At 38.0% G+C, this 19,274-nt stretch overlaps 1 protein-coding gene across 2 annotated transcripts in view; it reads left to right on the top strand.

Moving 5' to 3' along the window:
• Smpx (small muscle protein X-linked) overlaps positions 1-19,274 on the top strand; it is a 53,139-nt gene that overhangs the window by 236 nt on the left and 33,629 nt on the right. For both annotated transcript variants that reach the window (XM_077107246.1, XM_077107247.1), the window contains exons 2-3: positions 3,637-3,693; positions 14,546-14,632. In XM_077107246.1, coding sequence (XP_076963361.1) covers positions 3,655-3,693; positions 14,546-14,632 — 126 coding nt within the window. In that variant the 5' untranslated portion in view covers positions 3,637-3,654. The remainder of the gene's footprint in view (positions 1-3,636; positions 3,694-14,545; positions 14,633-19,274) is intronic.

Raw genomic sequence — 19,274 nt, 5'->3', positions numbered from 1 at the left:
AGGAAATGTCCTTGATACCTAACTTGATGTAACTACTTATAACTTTGTAGGCTTGTAACCAGTGGGGGTAGTTTCTTTGTCAACTCCCTGTTCACTGATGGTGCTGCTGCTTATTTTATACATTGTTTATGCATGTGTGTGCGAGGGGTGTGCTGAAAGAATATTGAACTAGAGGTATTTTTCATTGATAGGGATGTTAGTAAAATGTTCACAATCCAGATATGATAACTGTGACCTTGAAGCTAGATGGTCAGCATTACAGTCAGCCAGCTGTAGACTGATTTGGACTCAAAGCTGAGAATTAATCAGGAGAACTGGGAGCAAAGAAAAGCTATAATGCTAGTTTTCTGATTTACCTAAATCCGCATTATTGACAGAGTTGTTACACAGTACAAGTTTGAATGCTTTTCTCATTTCCCTAAGTGTCAAGCTTACTCTTAATGATAAAGTTCTATTAATATCTGTGTGTAGATAGAAACTTCTTTTCAAGAGCTTCACTCTGATCAGTTTTCCTGTAACTTCTATCAGTGAAGAGGGCAGTTCTCACTGTCCCCATCTATGCGGGTACCAGATTTCAAGGCATGGGACTATAGAGTCTCTTCCCTCCCATTGTATTTAAAACAGAGTGAATAAGGAGTCCGTTCAGACAGCTGAACATCTTTCTACACCCTTCTCAGGAATTATTTTTAGCTGTAGGACAGAAGATAATTCCCTTTGAGATGGAGCTTTATCCATTTACTTGACCTTTCGAAAGAACAAACAAAGCTCTTCTTTCCAAATATTGATTTTCCTCTGAATCCCTTCTTATTAAATTAGTGATATTAATGTTGACCACTTTTTAGTAATTTAAGGAGTTTTATTTAGAAGTTAGATATTAGGTGCTGTCCAATCAAAACCAACCAGGGGTATATATTGTACATGACTCAGCATACAGACCATTAAAAGTCCCCACTGACTTGCAGAACTGCCAGGAAAACTCAACTGCACTCAGTTGGCAAGCATTTGCATTATACTATAGGCTTTGTAAAAGTCAATATATGCCTGTCAAACTTTCAATGTTTTCAAATTTTAGCCAGAGCCAGGAGACAGACACAGTAATTGAGTATTGTAAAGAGTACCTCTCTGGATGAAAAGCTGTGGCCCCGGTGGGAGTAGAAAGTGTATCTAAGGCATAGCTTTCTTTTTTGGTCCCGGGGAGGAAGCATGCAGATGAAGAGGGAAGGTGCATCCTATACTCTACATCCCTGATGGAGGTGAATACAGGGCCAGGGAAACAGCTAGGGAACACGGTCTATTTTTATTCATTAGTGTGCTTTGCCCTGATTTCTCTGCAAATAATGAGGACAGCAGGAACTGCTGCTGAACTGATTTACACAAATGTTCTCTAGCCTGTTTGTGAGGAATAAGAGCTGGGAGCTAACCAACTTTTTCTATAGGTGTCCCCCTATTCAATATTGACATGGATGTTTAGAAGAGATTTGTATATAAATCAGAATATACCAAAACTATAAGGAAGATAAGGCCCACCCATTTGTTAGGCTAAGTTTCTCCCCACCCAAAACACAGCAGGCCAGTAGTTGTTGTTATCGCCAGTGGAAAAAAACAAAATCAGCTTATCAAAAAAAAATCAATGCAGTATAAATGACACAACTATCCATTGCTTGCTTTTTGTTTCGTTTTACATTCCAACATGCTATTGTAATAACATAAAGAAATTTCCTAATTCCCATGTTTTAAACTGATGTAAAATAACTTTTCAAAAGTTCCCAAATGATAGTAGTTAAACTTTAGTTGTACACACTCAGAGAAAACTATGCTGAGATATTTAAAATCCTTTGAGAATTCTTTGCATGACTTCTACTAGCTTTTGAGGAATGGAAACGTTAAGAATTAAGTCACTACACTTTTCACTTTGGCATTGAGCTGTGTGCCCTAGATCCAAAAATTAAAAATGATTCTTTTTCCTTTGACACTGAAGGAAAGACAGTAATCTTTTTGAAACAAACCATAGAGCAAAATGTATCCCCATTGTTCATTTTGGTTTTGCTATTTAATTTTTTAACCATATTAAAAATAACTGTACCTAACCTTTATGCACAGAGGCTATATCCATGTATTACTAAAGCATTTGGGGAAAACTTTTATAAAATGTCTCATCATTTTCATGTATATAGCTACAAAAACTCTACTTGGATATACTAATTTTAAAAATATGTAATTGTTTAACTTCACATAATAGAGCCTAAGACTTTGAAGATCTGAAAAAAACAACAACCTAAGTTATTCACAGAGTTCTCAGATCTTTTTTCTCTACAGGTGTTGAGGAACATCTGTCCATCAATTCTCTGTACTTAAGGCTGCATATCAGTAATAACAATCACAAATCATTAGCTGTGGACAGTGCCAGTAAAACAATAAATACTTGCATCATGCTTTAACATTCGTAGGGCCTTCCCAGCAGCATTATGTGTTTTGAATGTTACTACAACCTGTGAGGCAGGTAAATTTTAAGGAAGGGGAATTGAGCCTAGAAATGTTGAGCAACATTGCCCAGGTCACATAGGACTTGTGGCAAATGCCAATACTGCTTCCTGTGTCACTTATTTACATGTTAACATGTATGTTTAAACCAGTCAATAGGTAGAATGCAGTCAACCTGTTTTATAGATTAGGTTTAGAACACAGAATGCTTTTCATTCAATGAATTTTTTAACTTTTCACTTGGTCCTGTTCTTGTTTAATAAATGAAGCTATAAAAATAAGCCAGAGCTGGGTTATTATTTCCTGTTCCTTCAGCCCCAGTAAACAGCCTAGTCCCCAAATATGCTCCAGTTACACTGCCCTAACGAAGGTCTCTAAAGTCAGTGTTGAAAGAATGAAATAGTCCTCTGGGAATGAAGCAGTTCTACATCTTGGGTATCTGATCTGACATGGTCACTGAAGTCCTACTGCCTTCTGAGATCATTGAAAGCAAAGAAGATGAGCAAGGCCTAGTTAGCTGCCTGTGTTCACAGAGCCTGAGCTCTGTATGAGCACCCTGCAGAGGGCCTGAGGAACATAAGGCACTGCTGGAGTGTGGGGTGATGAAGCTGTAGCCCAGGTTCTCCGAGTACCTCCCAAGAGCTGGAAGAAGAGACATGTGCACAGTGGGGATGTAGCACAGGCCATTTGTCTTTGGGTGTTCAACAAAGAGCAGGTGCTCTCAATGGACTGACTAGCCACCCTGGCAACAATGAATTCAGATCAAAAGTTCAGCTTCAAGTGGAGAGCTGCTGACGCCTGAACAAAGGTGTTTTATTCCCACCACCTCTGTGCTTTGCTGCTCTTGGCAGAGGGTCAGGAGGGCAGGGAAGGAGATGATAGGGCCTTTCAAGTTTCTGATCCCCTATCATTAGCATCAGGGGCGAGGCATCTCAGCATTTCTCCTCCTGAATGATTTATTGGGGCGCTCTAGTGTTCCCTCTCCCCAAGGCTTTCAGAAGGAGGGTCTCTAAGTAACTTTGGAAATTGAGACTGAAAGAATATATGGCCTGTGAGAGGGGTGGCTGCCCAGTTGAATCATGAGTTAAATTTGAATTTATCAAGACTAAGAATCTGAATGCCGCCACATCTAACAGTTTCTTACTTATTTTTTAGAACTAAGACTGCCTGAATATGTCGAAACAGCCAGTTTCCAATGTCAGAGCCATCCAGGTAAGTAGGTGTGTTTGTGTTTTAACATCAGCTCTGTGACTTCTAGTGTGATCGCTTAAGTCATACTGCAATTGTGCACCTCTAAATAATGTGAAGAAAAGAAAGTTCCTCTTGGTAAGGCTCCTGAAGGACAATTGAGAAACGAAGTAAGACTGGTAAGCACAAAAGAGAAAATAAAAGCTATTTTTGTTTAATTGTTCTGGATTATAAAGACAATCAAATTTTATAAATGAGAATTAAACTATCTTCTACAAAAATATAGTGTGTTCACAATAGTCTATTATATGCTTTCTGAAGAACTAGAAGAAATTTGCTCAAAGGCTCCATACAGAAAGCAATGATAAGGAGAGGAAAATGCTAATTGCTCTGATTTGATCAGTGCACATTGCATACATGTATTGTTATAAAATATCATATTGTTGAAATATCATACTGTACTCTATAAATCTTTATAACTATTAAATGTTAATTTAAAAATGTAGCATGCTTTTGATATGCATGTTTTATACGCTCAACAATACAGATAGAATGTTAAGTTTCCATTTTCATATCCAATTGCTATATGGATATATCAGTGGGTCAAAGTTTGTTGATGCCTCTGTTTCAAATACACCTTTAAAAGCTGGGGGTGTAGCTCAGTGGTAGAGCACAAGCTTTGTATGTGGGAGGCCCTGGGTTCAATCCTCAGCATAAATTCAAATAAAATATATCTTTCTTTAAAAAATACCCTTTTATAATCAAGTGTTCTTCCCATGGCTCGTTTATTTATTTATTTATTTATATTTTTGGTTATTTATTTTTTAAAGTTCATATGTTATTAGCTTTCCTCATGCCATCTCAGTAAACAAATTCTTTGGCTGTTTAAATTGACTTAGTACCACCCACAAAAATGGGAAAGAGAAGCAGGCATTTTGAAACAAAAACACAATTATGAAAATAACTTTCAGTATTTGTTTTTATTCAACATTTAATTTGCTATTTCTCTTAAGTGTTCCGTGTTTCATTGTCAAATGGCTCCCACTCAGAGAATTGGGTACAAAGATTTATTGTAAAATTCCTTCTTTTCATCAACATGGAACCCATCTCTGCTTTCTCCAAATGAATATTTTTTCTTTCTGGACTTTTTCTGAATGTGTGAGGGCATGTGGCAGTTGCAGAATGTGTTAGCTTTGATGTACCATCATGGCATAAACACAGTCACCAACAGTTGACTGTGTTTTGGAAGGGCATGCACGTGGCCAGGCTGTGACTACATCATTGAGGGTTTTAGAAATCCTGGCACACACCAGTGATGGACGTGGGTGGAGGGACAGATCTTTCTTTACTTGTCATGACTAATGCATATTCTTAAATTGGTGGGGTTCTTAAGTGGCAGGATATATGACAACCTCTGGAAACCTGTCACTTAGTAAGCTACCAAGGAGGGGCCTATATATTTGGCAAGGATTCCATTCCAAATTGTGACATTCAGTCCTCTGGTGTCTACCTAGTGGGACCCTGACATCCTGACAGTAGCAGTGGAAATTATTTTGTCTCTCAGAACTTGGATATAATTGAGCTTTAGAATCTTCTCTTCCACATATAAGCAGTTAGTAACATGTGCTCTGAAATCAGATTGCTGAGGTCCTTCATCTGTCTTGTGCTGGCATAGGATCATAGGAAAGTAACTGTACCCTGTTCTTTCTCTGTACCTCCACTCCCACATTTGTAAAATGGGGATGATAATAGTACTCACCATCTAGGGCTATATGTATAAGATGTTGAAAACAGTACAATATACACTAGCTGAAGATCAACCATTATTATAGTTATGATCTTTCAGGAGTGTTTTATGTAAGTTATGAGCAATAATACCATTGGATCACTTTGCTTAAGCTTCAAAGTGCTAAACATAAAATTTCCTTTTTATTTTGTAGGACACAAAACCATAATCTTCTCTTGGGCTGCTTTTGCTTCTCTTTTGTTTAAAGCTGAAAGCATGATTTGTCTTCTCTCAATGCTCCCTGGTCTCACTCAACTCTACACTGAAAATTCACCAGTATTTCATTTACTAATTTTGACCTTGATATATTTTTAGACCTATCATATTTAAAAAGCTACTATCGACTATTCTCAGTAGCTGTTATTATGCTGCATTACAAAAAAATCCATCCACTTTACCAACAAGGGCAATACAGTCATTCCTTATGGTGTGGTGTTGCCTCTTTCAATATATTTTATGCCACACAAAAAGCCCAGTTTGATGTACCTTCATTTTATTGTGGCTAAATTGGATCAGTACTACCTAATATTTTCTATCATTTTTGTATTAACCTTAAGTAGGATGCATTAAATAAAATATAAAAATGGTTACACTGTACAAAGTAGTTTATAGTAGGGATATTTTCTAGGTTACAGTCTTCTCTGGAACAAATAAAAACCCTGATTGATGAAGGAATACCCTCATTGTGTAAATGCCATTCAAAGGTCTTAAATGTTCTACTCAATACCCTCTAGTCACTTTTTTATTAGAACCTTATTTCCAATCCAGTTCACTGGTTGTTTCCTGGGTACATATTGTGGACCAGGTACTGTGCTAAGTGTAGGGTATACAAAGATGCATTGATATCTGATTCCTATATTTGAGAAACTCATAGACTCTTACTTAATAGCTACATGACTTTGGGCAAGTTTATTTTTTGTCCTCTTTGTGCCTCAGTTTCCTCATCTGTCAATAAGGGAATTAATAATAGTGTCTATCTCAAGGTTTCTGGGAGGGTAAATTGAATTAATCAAATTTAATACATGTAAATACTTAGGCCATTGCCTGGGTCATTGTAATTGTTTAAGAAAAAGCTTTTATTATCAATGATAATCATCAATCATTATTATTATCTAGTTCATGACTACACTTTTTAAATTTTTTTTAGTTGTAGATGGGCACAATATCTTTTTTAAAATTCATTTTTGGGCACAATATCTTTATTTGTTTATTTTTATGTGATGCTGAGGATCGAACCCAGTGCCTCACATGTGTGAGGCAAGCACTCTACCACTGAGCCACAACCCCAGCCCAAACAGTGGCAGATTTTTTTGTGTGTGTGTGTGTGTGGTGCTAGGGATTGAACCCAGGGCCTTGTGCATGCAAGGCAGGCACTCTACCAACTGAGCTATATCCCCAGCCCTCATCATCTAGTTCAATAGTACCCAAAATGTGTCCTTTGGAAAACCAGTTTTATGAGATATTGTTAATTAAATTAAAGGCTTCTATCATTAAATGTTTGGAAAAATTTATCAGAGTCAATAACTTGAAAATAGCATTATATTATTTCCAGGAAGGTGGTAACATATACAATGTTTTCTAAACATATTGGACCTCTTCAATGAGTATCTTGCTGTATAGTGTTTGGCAGAGCAAATGTCTAGAAACAATGATTGGGGTCTCTACTTTGTCTGGCTTGGTTAAACTTAAGCTACTGTCAGCCATGCTTGTAACAGGCAGGCAGATCAGGAACTGAGTTATTGCACCTGTGTTAGAAAACATCGCATCAAACAGTTGCAAACCTCTTAGCTTACCTTTCTGTAAAATGGGGACAATGTTACTTAACATGGTTGTTATAATGCAAAATGCAAAATCATGCATGGCAAGCACCTGGTTTATAGTACACACATTTCTTAAGAGATGGCTCTTTACATGAAGTAATGCATGGAATGGCTTTGCTTTCTCTTCAAGTGGCTCTATCTCTTCCATGTACTAGAATAAGAGGGAGACCAGAACTAGATTCACCCTTAGAAGAAATGGACAAATTTTCTTTCACATCCATACTGAAGAAGAGAAGGCCTTTGAATTTTGTGGAGATTTTAAGTATACCCTTCTTTCACATGGTTTTAACTAAGTCTCAGCAAGGGAGCATAAAAATAGCTTGAAGGAATCAGCTGATTCTTTTATAGCCTGGACAGGGCTTTTGTCTCTTAAACAGCTGATAAAGTTCTGTCTGAGAGGTTGGCAAACCTTTTCTGAAAAGGACCACATAGTAAATATTTTATGCTTTGGGGTTGTTTGGTCTGTTCCAATTACTCAACTCCATTATTATACCACAAAGCAGCCATAGGCAATACAAACATAGGTGTGTTTCAGTGAAATTTTATTTGAAAATCAGGTGGTGGGCTGAATTTGGCCAGTGGATTGTAGTTTTCCAACCACAGTTTTAGACTCTCCAGGCTGCTTGTTATTCCCCATTGTTGATGGGAATGGAGCTGTGACCAAGGTAACATCAGCACATTTGGGACACTAAGTCCACTCCCTTCCCACGAAAGAATTTGACATGACAGGTGGTGGGGAAAGCTAGAGCTGCTGGGAAATCTAATCCCATCAGTGATCTGCTTTGTGACTTTCTCTAATGAGACCAAATGACACCAGCTACTGGTAGCACCTGCTTGTCCTTCTTCTTCCTCCCAAACATATCCCCTTTTGGAAATATTACAGGCCTCCCAGGGTCTCATTCATACAGAGCCAATCTTCTCTGGGTTGTCACTGGTCATTTCTCTCTATTGTTTATCAAAGTAGCTATTATTTTTCCTCTCCCAGGCGATCTGAGAGCTCATGGCTGACTGGAAAAGAGTCCTGTGCCCTAGTCTTAGTTCTGCAGTGTGACTTCATCCCCCCTGACCCTTGTGGTCTGCAAAGGGAAGGTGTTGTGTTAAATGACCACTAAGCCTCTGACCAGCTTCTAATAGTCTGTGAATTTCTTGAGAATAACTTCCAAGGTTTATTATTAGGATGACAGTAATAACTACAGTTATTCTGGGTTTCCTATGTTTTTGGCACAGTGCAACAGAATTTTTGTGGATCATAACATTAGGTTAGGAGATATGAAATAATGCACCTAGGATCACACAGCTTGTAAGTAGGAGAGTCATACCTGAACTCAGTGGTCCAGTGCAATCCCAAAGGCCATGTTTGGAACCACTGTGCCCATTCTTGTTAGTTATCATCCCCACCCTTGGCATAGAGCACAAGACTGGGTGTGTGGCTGTGGATCATCTCAAGGGTGATTGGAAGTGCCAAGGCTACTTGAGGGACAATTACCATTTTATGGATGCTGGGTGCCTGCCTTTTTTTTTTTTTAAAGAATTTAACTCTCTTTCAGAAATGGTGTCAGGATTTCAGTGGAGAAGCTAATAGCTGACACCAATTAAAGTCATGTTAAAGGCAAGTTGGCTTAGAGTGAAAAGTACAAAATAAAGGGACTCAGTGACAAACATGGTCTTGAAATATAACCACGGCCACTGAATTACTACCTCTGGCTTAATCAACTCAATCAAGCTGCTTGTGAAACTAACTCCAACTCTTTCATCATACATTCAAAGGAATGATTCTGTGAGTCCTTCATGTGTGGCTTCTTACTATAGGTTTCCATTGCTATTCAGTCTGCATAGAGAACAGAATATTTTGACACCCCACATTTTAATGCTTCTTTTCCTTCTCCATCCATAATCATTGCTCTTCCACTCTCAATTGCCCAGGGCATAAAGAAATAGCAGTCTCTGTGGAAGCCCCAAATACACACAGACAAGATTCCAAGTATATGACACTCCTTGATACAAAGGAAGAGACTATCATCATCATTGATTAAGCTAAAAATCATAATAATTATATATGCCTTCCTTCAATATTTTATTTAAATTTAAAACAGTAACTTTCATTTGCCATTTGTTTTAATGTAGATATAAAGCCCTTTTTTGATCATGTATATACTATTTCTTTCTTACAAAAACCACTCCAATACATTGTTTCTGATTTTCAATGCTGGATTCTATAAAGTAATAGCAAGAACTTGCATACAGCTGTCTGACTCTCTGCTCTAACCAGGGCCTCATTCTTATGACATGAGACAAACAGACATATACTGGCTAAAAGATGTCATTTTTTGATGGCGACATTTACAAGTACTTCAGAGATACAACCTGCCCCCAACCAATTGTGCACATTATCTTAATAGCTGTACAGTACATTCCTGAAATCTGATTTCCCTGGATGACAAGACTACAGTTGAGTCATCCAGGAAATTATCGAAGAGAACAAAAAGTGTTGAGAACAGAGAAAAAAAGAAAACGGTTCAGTATGAAACATCATGGGGGAAAAACAGTGGCTGAGTGGGAGTTTCTCAAAGTCGTGTTGAGTGGGAAAATTTTGTGTTTTTAATCTATTCCACCTTTCAAGAATCCCTAACCTGTTATGCATTCTAGTGACACAGAATTTTAATTTAAAATAAGTTGATTATATTTCAGTTGGTAGGGGTGTGTGTATGTGTGTGTGTTTGTGTGTCTGTCTGCCTGTCTCTCATTTCAGGTGAATATATCAAAAAAACACTTCATTTTCTTCTCAGAAAACATACCTCTTTTTGAAAGTCTTCTGTAAAGATGCTATAGTCTTAAAATGTCACATCCTGCTCTGTTTATGGAAGGACTAGGACTGTGAGAATAGGAAACTGCAGAAAGAAATACTGTAAAATGCAACCCATAGAATTTCCTCTGACTGCATCTTGGGAGAATGACTTTGGGGAGGCTATAGATCCTGGTAGGAGCTGATGAGAATCTTTGAAAACTAAAGATGAATCATTGGGGGGTCATTAGAAACAAATATGCAACACAGTAGGTTCAGGAAATTAGAGACAAAAAGAGAGGAGGAGATAGGAGAACAATGACTATGGAAAGTAAAGTTCAATAGGAATTGTCAGCACCCAGGGGCCAGCAGCTATCAGAATCCAACCCCCTGGGGAAAGACAATGTCATTCCATTGTAAACCCCAGTGGAGTGACTGTGAAGGGAATATTGTTTCCAGAATCCTCCTGGCTCAAAGCCTGGAGTCAAGTAAAGAGAACAATACAAATAATTAAGGGAGTGGTGGAATTAACTTACAGGGAATTCTTTCTACTTTTCTTCATCTGGTGAGATCAAATGTAGTATTCATTTCACATCAGATAGGTCTTCTATCAGGGAACTGTATCCTGTACTGGCAAAAGATGATCTAGTAGATTTTTTCCATTCCCAACTTGGAGGATGTAACAAATTATGTATAGCTTGGGAAATGATGCACCTGGTCTGTTGAAGGGGAGCACATTTAAAAATATCTAAAATGAGTAAACCTCAAGGAGAGAAAGGAATTAGATAGGGTTGCACTACCAAAGGGAGAAAAAACAAACAAACAAACAAAAAAACCCAAGAACCTGCTTCCTTCACATTTATACAGAATCTATATAGCAAAAAACCCTCCAACTTAACATCAATGACTTTGGTCATTAATGTTAAGCCTTTTCTGTGTTTATTCTTTCATTTTAAAAATAGCTTATAGCCAGGTGTGGTGGCACAAGCCTGTAATCCCATTGTCTCAGAGGCTGAGGCAGGAGGATGGCAAGTTCAAAGCCAGCCTCAGGGACTTAGAAAGGCCCTAAGAAACTTAGTGAGAACCTGTCTCTAAATAAAAAATTTAAAAAGGGCTGGGGATATGGCTCAGTGGTTAAGTACCCCTGGGTTAACTCTCCAGTTCCAAAAATAGATCGATCGATTGATAGATAGATAGATAGATAGATAGATAGATAGATAGATAGAAGCTTATATTCCAAACCCATTTTCAATGGCCAATGCCATACTCAATTTGCAGGGGGAAAGAGTGAGGGATTGAAAAGATATTTCATTTGTATTCAAACACAGAGAAAGCCCTGGGGATGTATGTAGATCAGTGGTACAGTGCTTGCCCAGCAGGTTCAAGGCTCTGGTTTCCATTCCTAGTATTTCAAACAAACTGGAGCAAGTCAGTGAAAAAGACAAGAATATGACCCAATTCTCTGGCCAATGGAATAAAAACAGAGATCTACACATCTACATTTTCCTATCAAATTCAAGTTAAAGGAATTTTCTTTATGTGTATAATTTAGTCTATAATTTGTCATTCAAGTATCACTGCCCTACAATTATATTAATGAAACATCTCTAATCATCTTATTACTAGTGTAATGCATGCCACAGTTGACAAAGCATTCCTTTTACACTCCCTCATTGGTGCACATGAATGATTGGATGTTCCACATGTTTTCAGGCTGCTTTCATTCCTGTCAATATTTGCTGTCATAAAAAGCCATTTAGGTTCCTGATGTGAGTGATGCTTTAAAGAAGAAAAAGTGTCAAGTCAGTGAGTTAATGGCCCATTTTTCAAAGTGGCTTTTCTTTGGCAGATATTCTGGAATTATCTATTCTGTATGCCCCTTTTCAAAGGCCTTTCTCAAAATATAAGTCTGTAATTTCAGAGCAGGTTACAGCTAACTTCAGCCAAGTGAAAAGAACTCTTTGGAGAATGGTTTGGTAGAGTATAAAGGTCTGATTCTACAGTTAGACAGCTTTGATTTAGAATCCTGGCTTTTGCTTGTAGTCTTTTTTTGGGGGGGAGGGGCGATCAGGATTGAACACAGGGGTGCCCTACCACTGAGCTACATCCCCAGTCCTTTTTATTTTGAGACAGTCTTGCAAAGTTGCCCAGGCTGGCCTGGAATTTGGGGTCCTCCTGGCTCAGCTTCCTGAGTAGCTGGGATTACAGACATTTTGTGCCAGCATGCCCACTTGCTTGTACTAATTGTGTGACCTTGTACAAATTATCTAACTCAGTTTCTTTATCAGTAAAACAAAGATGATTATATCAGCCTCAGAATACTTGTGAGAATGTAGGTGTTCAAAACCTCCATCTCCTCAGACTTTGCATTAGATATCCTTAGAATTCCTTAATTGAGGGAAGGATTCCATGGTTAAGAGGTTTGAAAAATCCTGCTGTAGCCTAATATTCATATCACAAGTGGGGACAGAGCAGCTATCACTTTTTTAAGTACTGAGAATCTGTTAGCAACTCCTAGAACTGGGCTCTTTTCACTATTTTTTTTTTAAAGAGAGAGAGAGAATTTTTTAATATTTATTTTTCAGTTTTCGGTGGACACAACATCTTTATTATATTTTATGTGGTGCTGAGGATTGATCCCAGCACCCTGCGCATGCCAGGTGAGCGCATTACTGCTTGAGCCACATCCCCAGCCCCTCTTTTAACTATTGTAAACCACACATGACCCATGGAGAGGCTACTTGAATTTCTACAATTAATCCCCAAATGGGAAAAGCACCTGATTCTACAGAAAAGAAATCAATCAAGAGTATTTATAGTGGAAAAAACAAGAGGTACATCATTGCGGTGCCATCCTTAGAGCCAGCAGGCCAGGAAGTATTTTTGACTAATATATCCTATAAGACAGATAAGATAGAGGGAAATATAGGTCTTACATAGTTGAAAATATGGAGCCCTACTTTGTGAACTCCAAGATGTATTTCTTTTAATGTATTTGAAATCATAATGTGTCTTACAGCTAGTGATATCTTACACTTCCTAATAGCCAGGTCAGATTATCATATTGTTTCTAAAAGACTTAATAGTTAAACTAACCTATTTACTCAAGTATGTATGTTCTATAGTTCATTGTGGCTTTCAGAAAGAAAAAAATGCAAAAGTCATCCACAATAATGTAATAGATAAAGCACATGCTATGGGCCCACCCCAGGTGCTTCCAAATGGACCTTACTATATTTCACAATAATTTCATTTGGTCCAATCTGTGTTATAATAAAATGATGCCTTTGATCAGGCATCATTGTCACTCAAAATAAGATGAAACTTCAACTTTTCAAACCCACATATCCCATTACTCATAAAGCAACACTTTTATCTATAGTGGAAAAAAATGTGTTGTACTTTTTTTAAAAAAAAGTGTTTAATGCATGTTTTATGTGAGTGCTACTATTGGTTGAAGACATTTTAGGTCTCTATTATATGTCTTCACTCTTCTTTTTTTTTTTTTTTTGGTACCAGGGATTGAACTCAGGGGCACTCAACCATTGACCACACCCCCAGCCCTTTTTTGTATTTTATTTAGAGGTAGGGTCTCAATGAGTTGCTTAGTGCCTTGCTAAGTTGCTGAGGCTGGCTTTGAACTCATGATCCTCCTGCCTCACCCTCCTGAGCTGCTGGGATTACAGGCACGTGCCACTATGCCTGGGTGTTTTCACCTTTTGATATCAGACAAAATATGGGCAAAATTCAAATTTATGTATTCTCTTCCCAAGTTCAAATTACTATGTCAACATGACATTACATAATTTAATTTTTGGAACATTTCATATTAAGTAGATGGTATTTTGTGTTCTCCACTGATGGAGAATAATATGTTGTCTTAATAAAGAATAAGAATCAGTGAGTTATAATACAAAGGGAACTTGTCTTTTCAACATTCTGCTTATTCCTTACTGACACAGAAGAGTGTGTTGGGAAGAGGACTGAAGGTCAATTCCAGAGGCCTAAGGCAATGCTGAAATATGGCAGGATGTTATGTAAAGAAGGGAGCAGCAGCATAGGAGGTGTGAATGTCCCCCACTCCTTGGTAAATCTGAAGGGACCTGAAGGAAGGCAAAGGCATGGGGTGGCCTTTGCAGATGCTTTCCTTCTGTCCTATGGTTCTGTGTTTCTTCCTTATCCCTGACAGAGATAATATGCACCACAGGAGGGCAATAGCGAGAACAAACTGTCTTCAAATTCTTCCACCCAATAAGGAATTGTAAAATCGCTGCTCAGATATAAGGATGAATACCAGAAATCTGTAACAAATGGAAGTCAAATTTTCCTTTGCATATTTTGTGCTGTCATTACAGCAATTTTCCTGAGATAAAAAGCTTTGAAGATGTACTTTTCAGACACATTTTTTCTCACAATGATTGCTGTCTCAGAGTATCATTGCAATTTCATACATTTCTTGAGCTAAATCTACCCCATTTTCTCTTTTAGGCAAATATCAATATTCCAATGGGAGCCTTTCGGCCAGGAGCTGGGCAACCCCCCAGAAGAAAAGAATGTACTCCTGAAACCGAGGAGGTGAGGAAAACTTAGCTAGCAGAGCTTAGCAAGGTCTGTCTCCTCCAAAATCCTCCCTGAAGGAGGGCAGAGGCCAGGTGGGGCAGCAGGACAAGGGAGGGGAAATAAATGTGTATCAGGGAATCAATATATAATATGCAGATTTATGTAGTTGTCTTGGTCATTCAGCTAGGAAACTCTGTCCCTCTCATTCCTTCAACCAAGTCCCTGGCGCAGTTTCTTGAGGATACTGAGCTTCCTGTTGTTCATTGATTTTATGTGTGTCAGGGAGGACACAGCCTCTCAGATGCTTTTGGTTTAGTGATAGTTGCTAGATTAATTTAGTGATAGTTACTAGTAATTTGTTAGCTAAGTTTCACTTGGAAACCTTTATCAATCTGAACAGGATGTATTTAAGACAGCTTCTGATGTGTGCTGAACACAAATTGGAGCTCTGGAAGTATGCACATTGAATCACTTGTGGATTTGAACAATCACCATGATCTCTGTATGTTTCCTTTGAAGACAACTTTGCAAAGGAGTCTTTCAAAACTCCATTTCTACTTTTTTTCTCCCTCTAATTTTTCCTCCCCAAATTCAAGTACCTAGTTTGCTAAAATGAAGGCTTAAATTATGCAATAAGTAGTAAAGAGTTTTCAGAAGTTTTGTTTTTTTATTCACATGTGACTTTTCTGCTGAAACCTGGAAGGAAGATCTGATTCTGAGGTAAAAATTAAGATTTTGAAGCATTTTATTAGCACAAGACAAGGAAAATGGAATTAAATAAAGCCACAATGCACATAAAACTGTATTTTATCTTGTGATAAAAGTAAAAAGGCTTTTTTACTTTTTCAGTGACATTTTTGGTATTTCCCCCCAACAACATCTGTCACCATATTATGGTTACTAACAAGATTTTATCCTGTATCTAATCTTTTCTCCTGTGACTATTTTTTAAACTTTATTTTTAAAATTTTTATTAGTTATTGATGGATCTTTTTTTATATATTTGCTTATATGTGGTGCTGAGACTAGAACCCGGTGCCTCACACATGCTAGGCAAGCACTCTACCACTGAGTTACAACCCCAGCCCCTAAACTTTATTTAATTAATGTGGTACTAAGGATAGAATTCAGTGCCTCACATGTGCTAGGCAAGCATTCTATCACTGAGCCACGACCCCATCTCTCCTGTGACTATTCTTTTTTTTTTAAATATATTTTTAGTTGTACATGGACACAATTTCTCTTTCTTTCTTTTCTTTCTTTCTTCTTCCTTTCTTCCTTTCTTTCTTCTTTAATATGGTGCTGAAGATCGAAGCCAGTGCCTCACATGTGCAAGGCCAGTGCTCAACCACTAAGCTACAACCCCAGCCCTGTGACTATTCTTGATGTGGTCCTGGGTCAGTGGTTCCAGCCTCCCATCAATAGATAATTCTTGAGAGAAAGAAATGAACTATTTAAGTGATGTCATCAAATTCCGGAATTTCAGCTACTAAGTTACCTTTGATGAATAAAATTGTTGAATATGCAAGTTTAAAAGACCTGATCCTACCTTGCTTTTCTTTTCTTTTTCTTTTTTTTTAAAATATTTGTTGATTGACCTTTATCTATTTATATGTGGTGCCGAGACTCGAACCCAGTGCCTCATGCACACCAGGCAAATGTGCTACCGCTTAGCCATAACCCCAGTTCCCTACCTTGCTTTTCAATTGTTATATAACCCTAAGTTCTAGTTCTGTAACTTGCCTTCCAGTTAACTCATGAATTCTCCATCCAGGATCTGAGTCAAGTACTTGAAAGTGTGCCTGAAATTGTATCTCCTCCATTCTTCAGAGTGTTGCTGTGATAAAATAATCTGTGATATAATGGATATGGCATAGTCTAGTAGGTATCTGATAAATGATTATTCATCAGTTGATCTAATTGTCCAATTTTTATGAGAGACCCCTGGACTTACTGTTTTGCATGTTGTGAGAAAGAGCCATGGGAAGGTAAAATGGAAGGCAGTGGAATTTTTCCTATGCCTGTTGTCATTAGATTTTCTTCTCATGTTTCCTCTTAAGCTGTGTCTGTCACTACAGTGGCAATTAATCAGAAGGTAGCTTGACCTTCTTTCTCATTAAATTGACTGATGTAACAGTTGCTTTGGAGGCTCGCATCTTACTTCTTCTCTGTGGTACAGATGGTCCTTGATTCTTCTCTGTACAACTGGTACTTTCTTCCACATAAGTGTATCACTGAGGGGGCTAGGGAAGCACTTTGCTCTCACTCTTGCTTTGTCCCCAATCTGAGGTTTCCAGCACATTCTAAAATAATCAAGAATGGATAGTCTAGTTTATGAATATATATTTTAAAACCAGCCACATATACAAATAGCCAACTAATATTCTTCACATGATAGAGTGAGTGAGGTATCCACAGAGATCCAGAGACCCCAGGAGTATTTCTTCAGTGATGCCACACTTCTTCACAGGGCTCAGTGGGCAAGAGGAAAGTAGAGCTGGGGAGCTCCCTTATCACACAAGCAGAAATGAACTGTGAGGACTGGTGGGTTTTCTAGAGGAGTGGGCTCTCCTGCTTCAAGCTCTGGCCCTTTGCTTTGCTCCCCCAGGTAGAGTGCACCCTCTGTGTGCTTGGCCTGTCAGACATTGGCATTTGCCTGGCCAGGAACCTCATAGTCAAATCCTCATAGGCAGGCCTGGTCTTTTGCATGACAAGCAGCTGCTGGCTTAAAGTGATTGGAAAGGTATTGACAAGCCTCCACCAAGAGAGAGAATTTTTTAATATTTATTTTTCACTTTTCGGTAGACACAACATCTTTATTTTATTTTTATGTGGTGCTGAGGATCAAACCCAGTACCCCACGCCTGCCAGGTGAGTGCGTTACCGCTTGAGCCACATCCCCAACCCCCCCAAATCTCTCTTTTGATCAAAATGTCATCGAGCCACAAAATAGCATGTTGGGATTTTCTGTTAAATATTTCCCTTTCCATCAGGTCTCTTCAAAATGTGAACATATTATTTAATTCTGGATCAGCTACTTCTTAGCTGTGTGACCTTAAGCAAGTTTCTCAGCTCTCCTGGGCTTAAATCTTGTGAGTAAGGTAAGAGTAGTGCCAGATTTATAGGGCTGGTATGAGGGTTCAATGAGCAAGTATGTATAACTTAGAACAGCTAGTAGTGTTTGCTGTTATTGTTAAGTCTTCAGTGTTTGGGCATGAGTGAACAGTAGACTGTCACCCCACGTAGGAGAGCTCAGGGGAGAACTCAGTAAAGTATCCGGTAGCAAAGAGGAATATGAAAGCAAGTGAGCTGGAAAATGCTTCACTGTTTTGCTAACCTTTACAAATACTCTGACTTCCAAAACAAGCATTTTCCTTCCCAACAGTCATTCCTAAAACTGGGAATGTGTCTGTGGTCTATAAGGCTTCTCCCATCCTTTCTTCATCTGAACCAAAGAATGTCCTCCATGTCCCTTCTCAGTTCAAATATCTATTTATGAAAAAGAAACAAAAAGAATGAACTTAATTAGCCAAATGAGGCCATCTGGAACTCAGCTTGTTCATGCCTTAATTTACTGTAATCCTTATAACAACAAATTCGTGGAAGAAATAGAATTGTATTTCATTAAGTTTTTAAAAGATGAGAGAAGATTCAGTTTTAAAAAATGCACCACCATTAACCCCCTTCCTGAGTCAATATCATAATGTCAAATTATTAAATATATCCACTTATAATTTTCCATTATATCTCACCTCTCCAAATCAAAAACTAAAAGTCTTACCTTGATTAAAAAAAAAAAAACAACACAGTGCACTGAGGTTTTAATAACTTGAAAGGAAGATGCCCACTATTAAATATTACCATTATTCATCTGCATATATTCACATAACTCATGTACATTGACACATAAGTTCAGAGATAGATATTATGTGTTAAATGTGCCAATGGAGCACATTTTGATGTTACAAAGATATGACTTACTGGGGAACTTAACAGAAGGAATTGGAAACATTTTTCTCCTTCAGGCTTCTTTATTAAGATCTACCCACCTAACAACCATGGGAACATTTATAAGTGAGGAAACATTTTTCATTTCACTGCTACACATATTAAAAAAAAGCAATACTTTATATTCTTGTTAAAAAGTCCCTCCTGGAAGCCCAACAAAGAACATTTTGGAATACCTAGTCATCCAAGTAGATGTTTTACAGCTTTAATTACTGCTTCTATATCTATATTTATAAATGATGAATGTGTGTGTGTGTGTAAGGAAAAGCAGCCAATCCTATGGCTCTGTACATTGACCTGCAGAAGCTGTATTTACAGCAGGTATAGTCTACATTGACTTCCTTTATCATTTCATGTGGGTGACATGTTAGCCATTTCATCAGTACTATACCAGATTCAGAGAAAATGACTATAGGAAAAGTCATTAGCCCTTAGTAGAAGAACATCACCTCAATATTTTATGTGTCTAATCATTCCCTCTAATAAGCAATTTAAAAATGTGTCTATAAAAGAAATGTCTTCCAAGTAATTTGTCAGGGTTTGGAGAAGCTTGAAAGTGTTCTTCATGTTCTAACCAATCTGAGAACTAGGCATAGGAGCTGGCAGGGACTAACACATGACATCAGCTCTAATACCCCAATGACAGGGC

Source organism: Callospermophilus lateralis, chromosome X (assembly GCF_048772815.1).
Source record: "Callospermophilus lateralis isolate mCalLat2 chromosome X, mCalLat2.hap1, whole genome shotgun sequence".
In the NCBI taxonomy this organism is placed as follows: domain Eukaryota; kingdom Metazoa; phylum Chordata; class Mammalia; order Rodentia; family Sciuridae; genus Callospermophilus; species Callospermophilus lateralis.
Note: the sequence above shows the minus strand (reverse complement) of the source record. Positions and strands in the feature narration are given on the sequence as shown.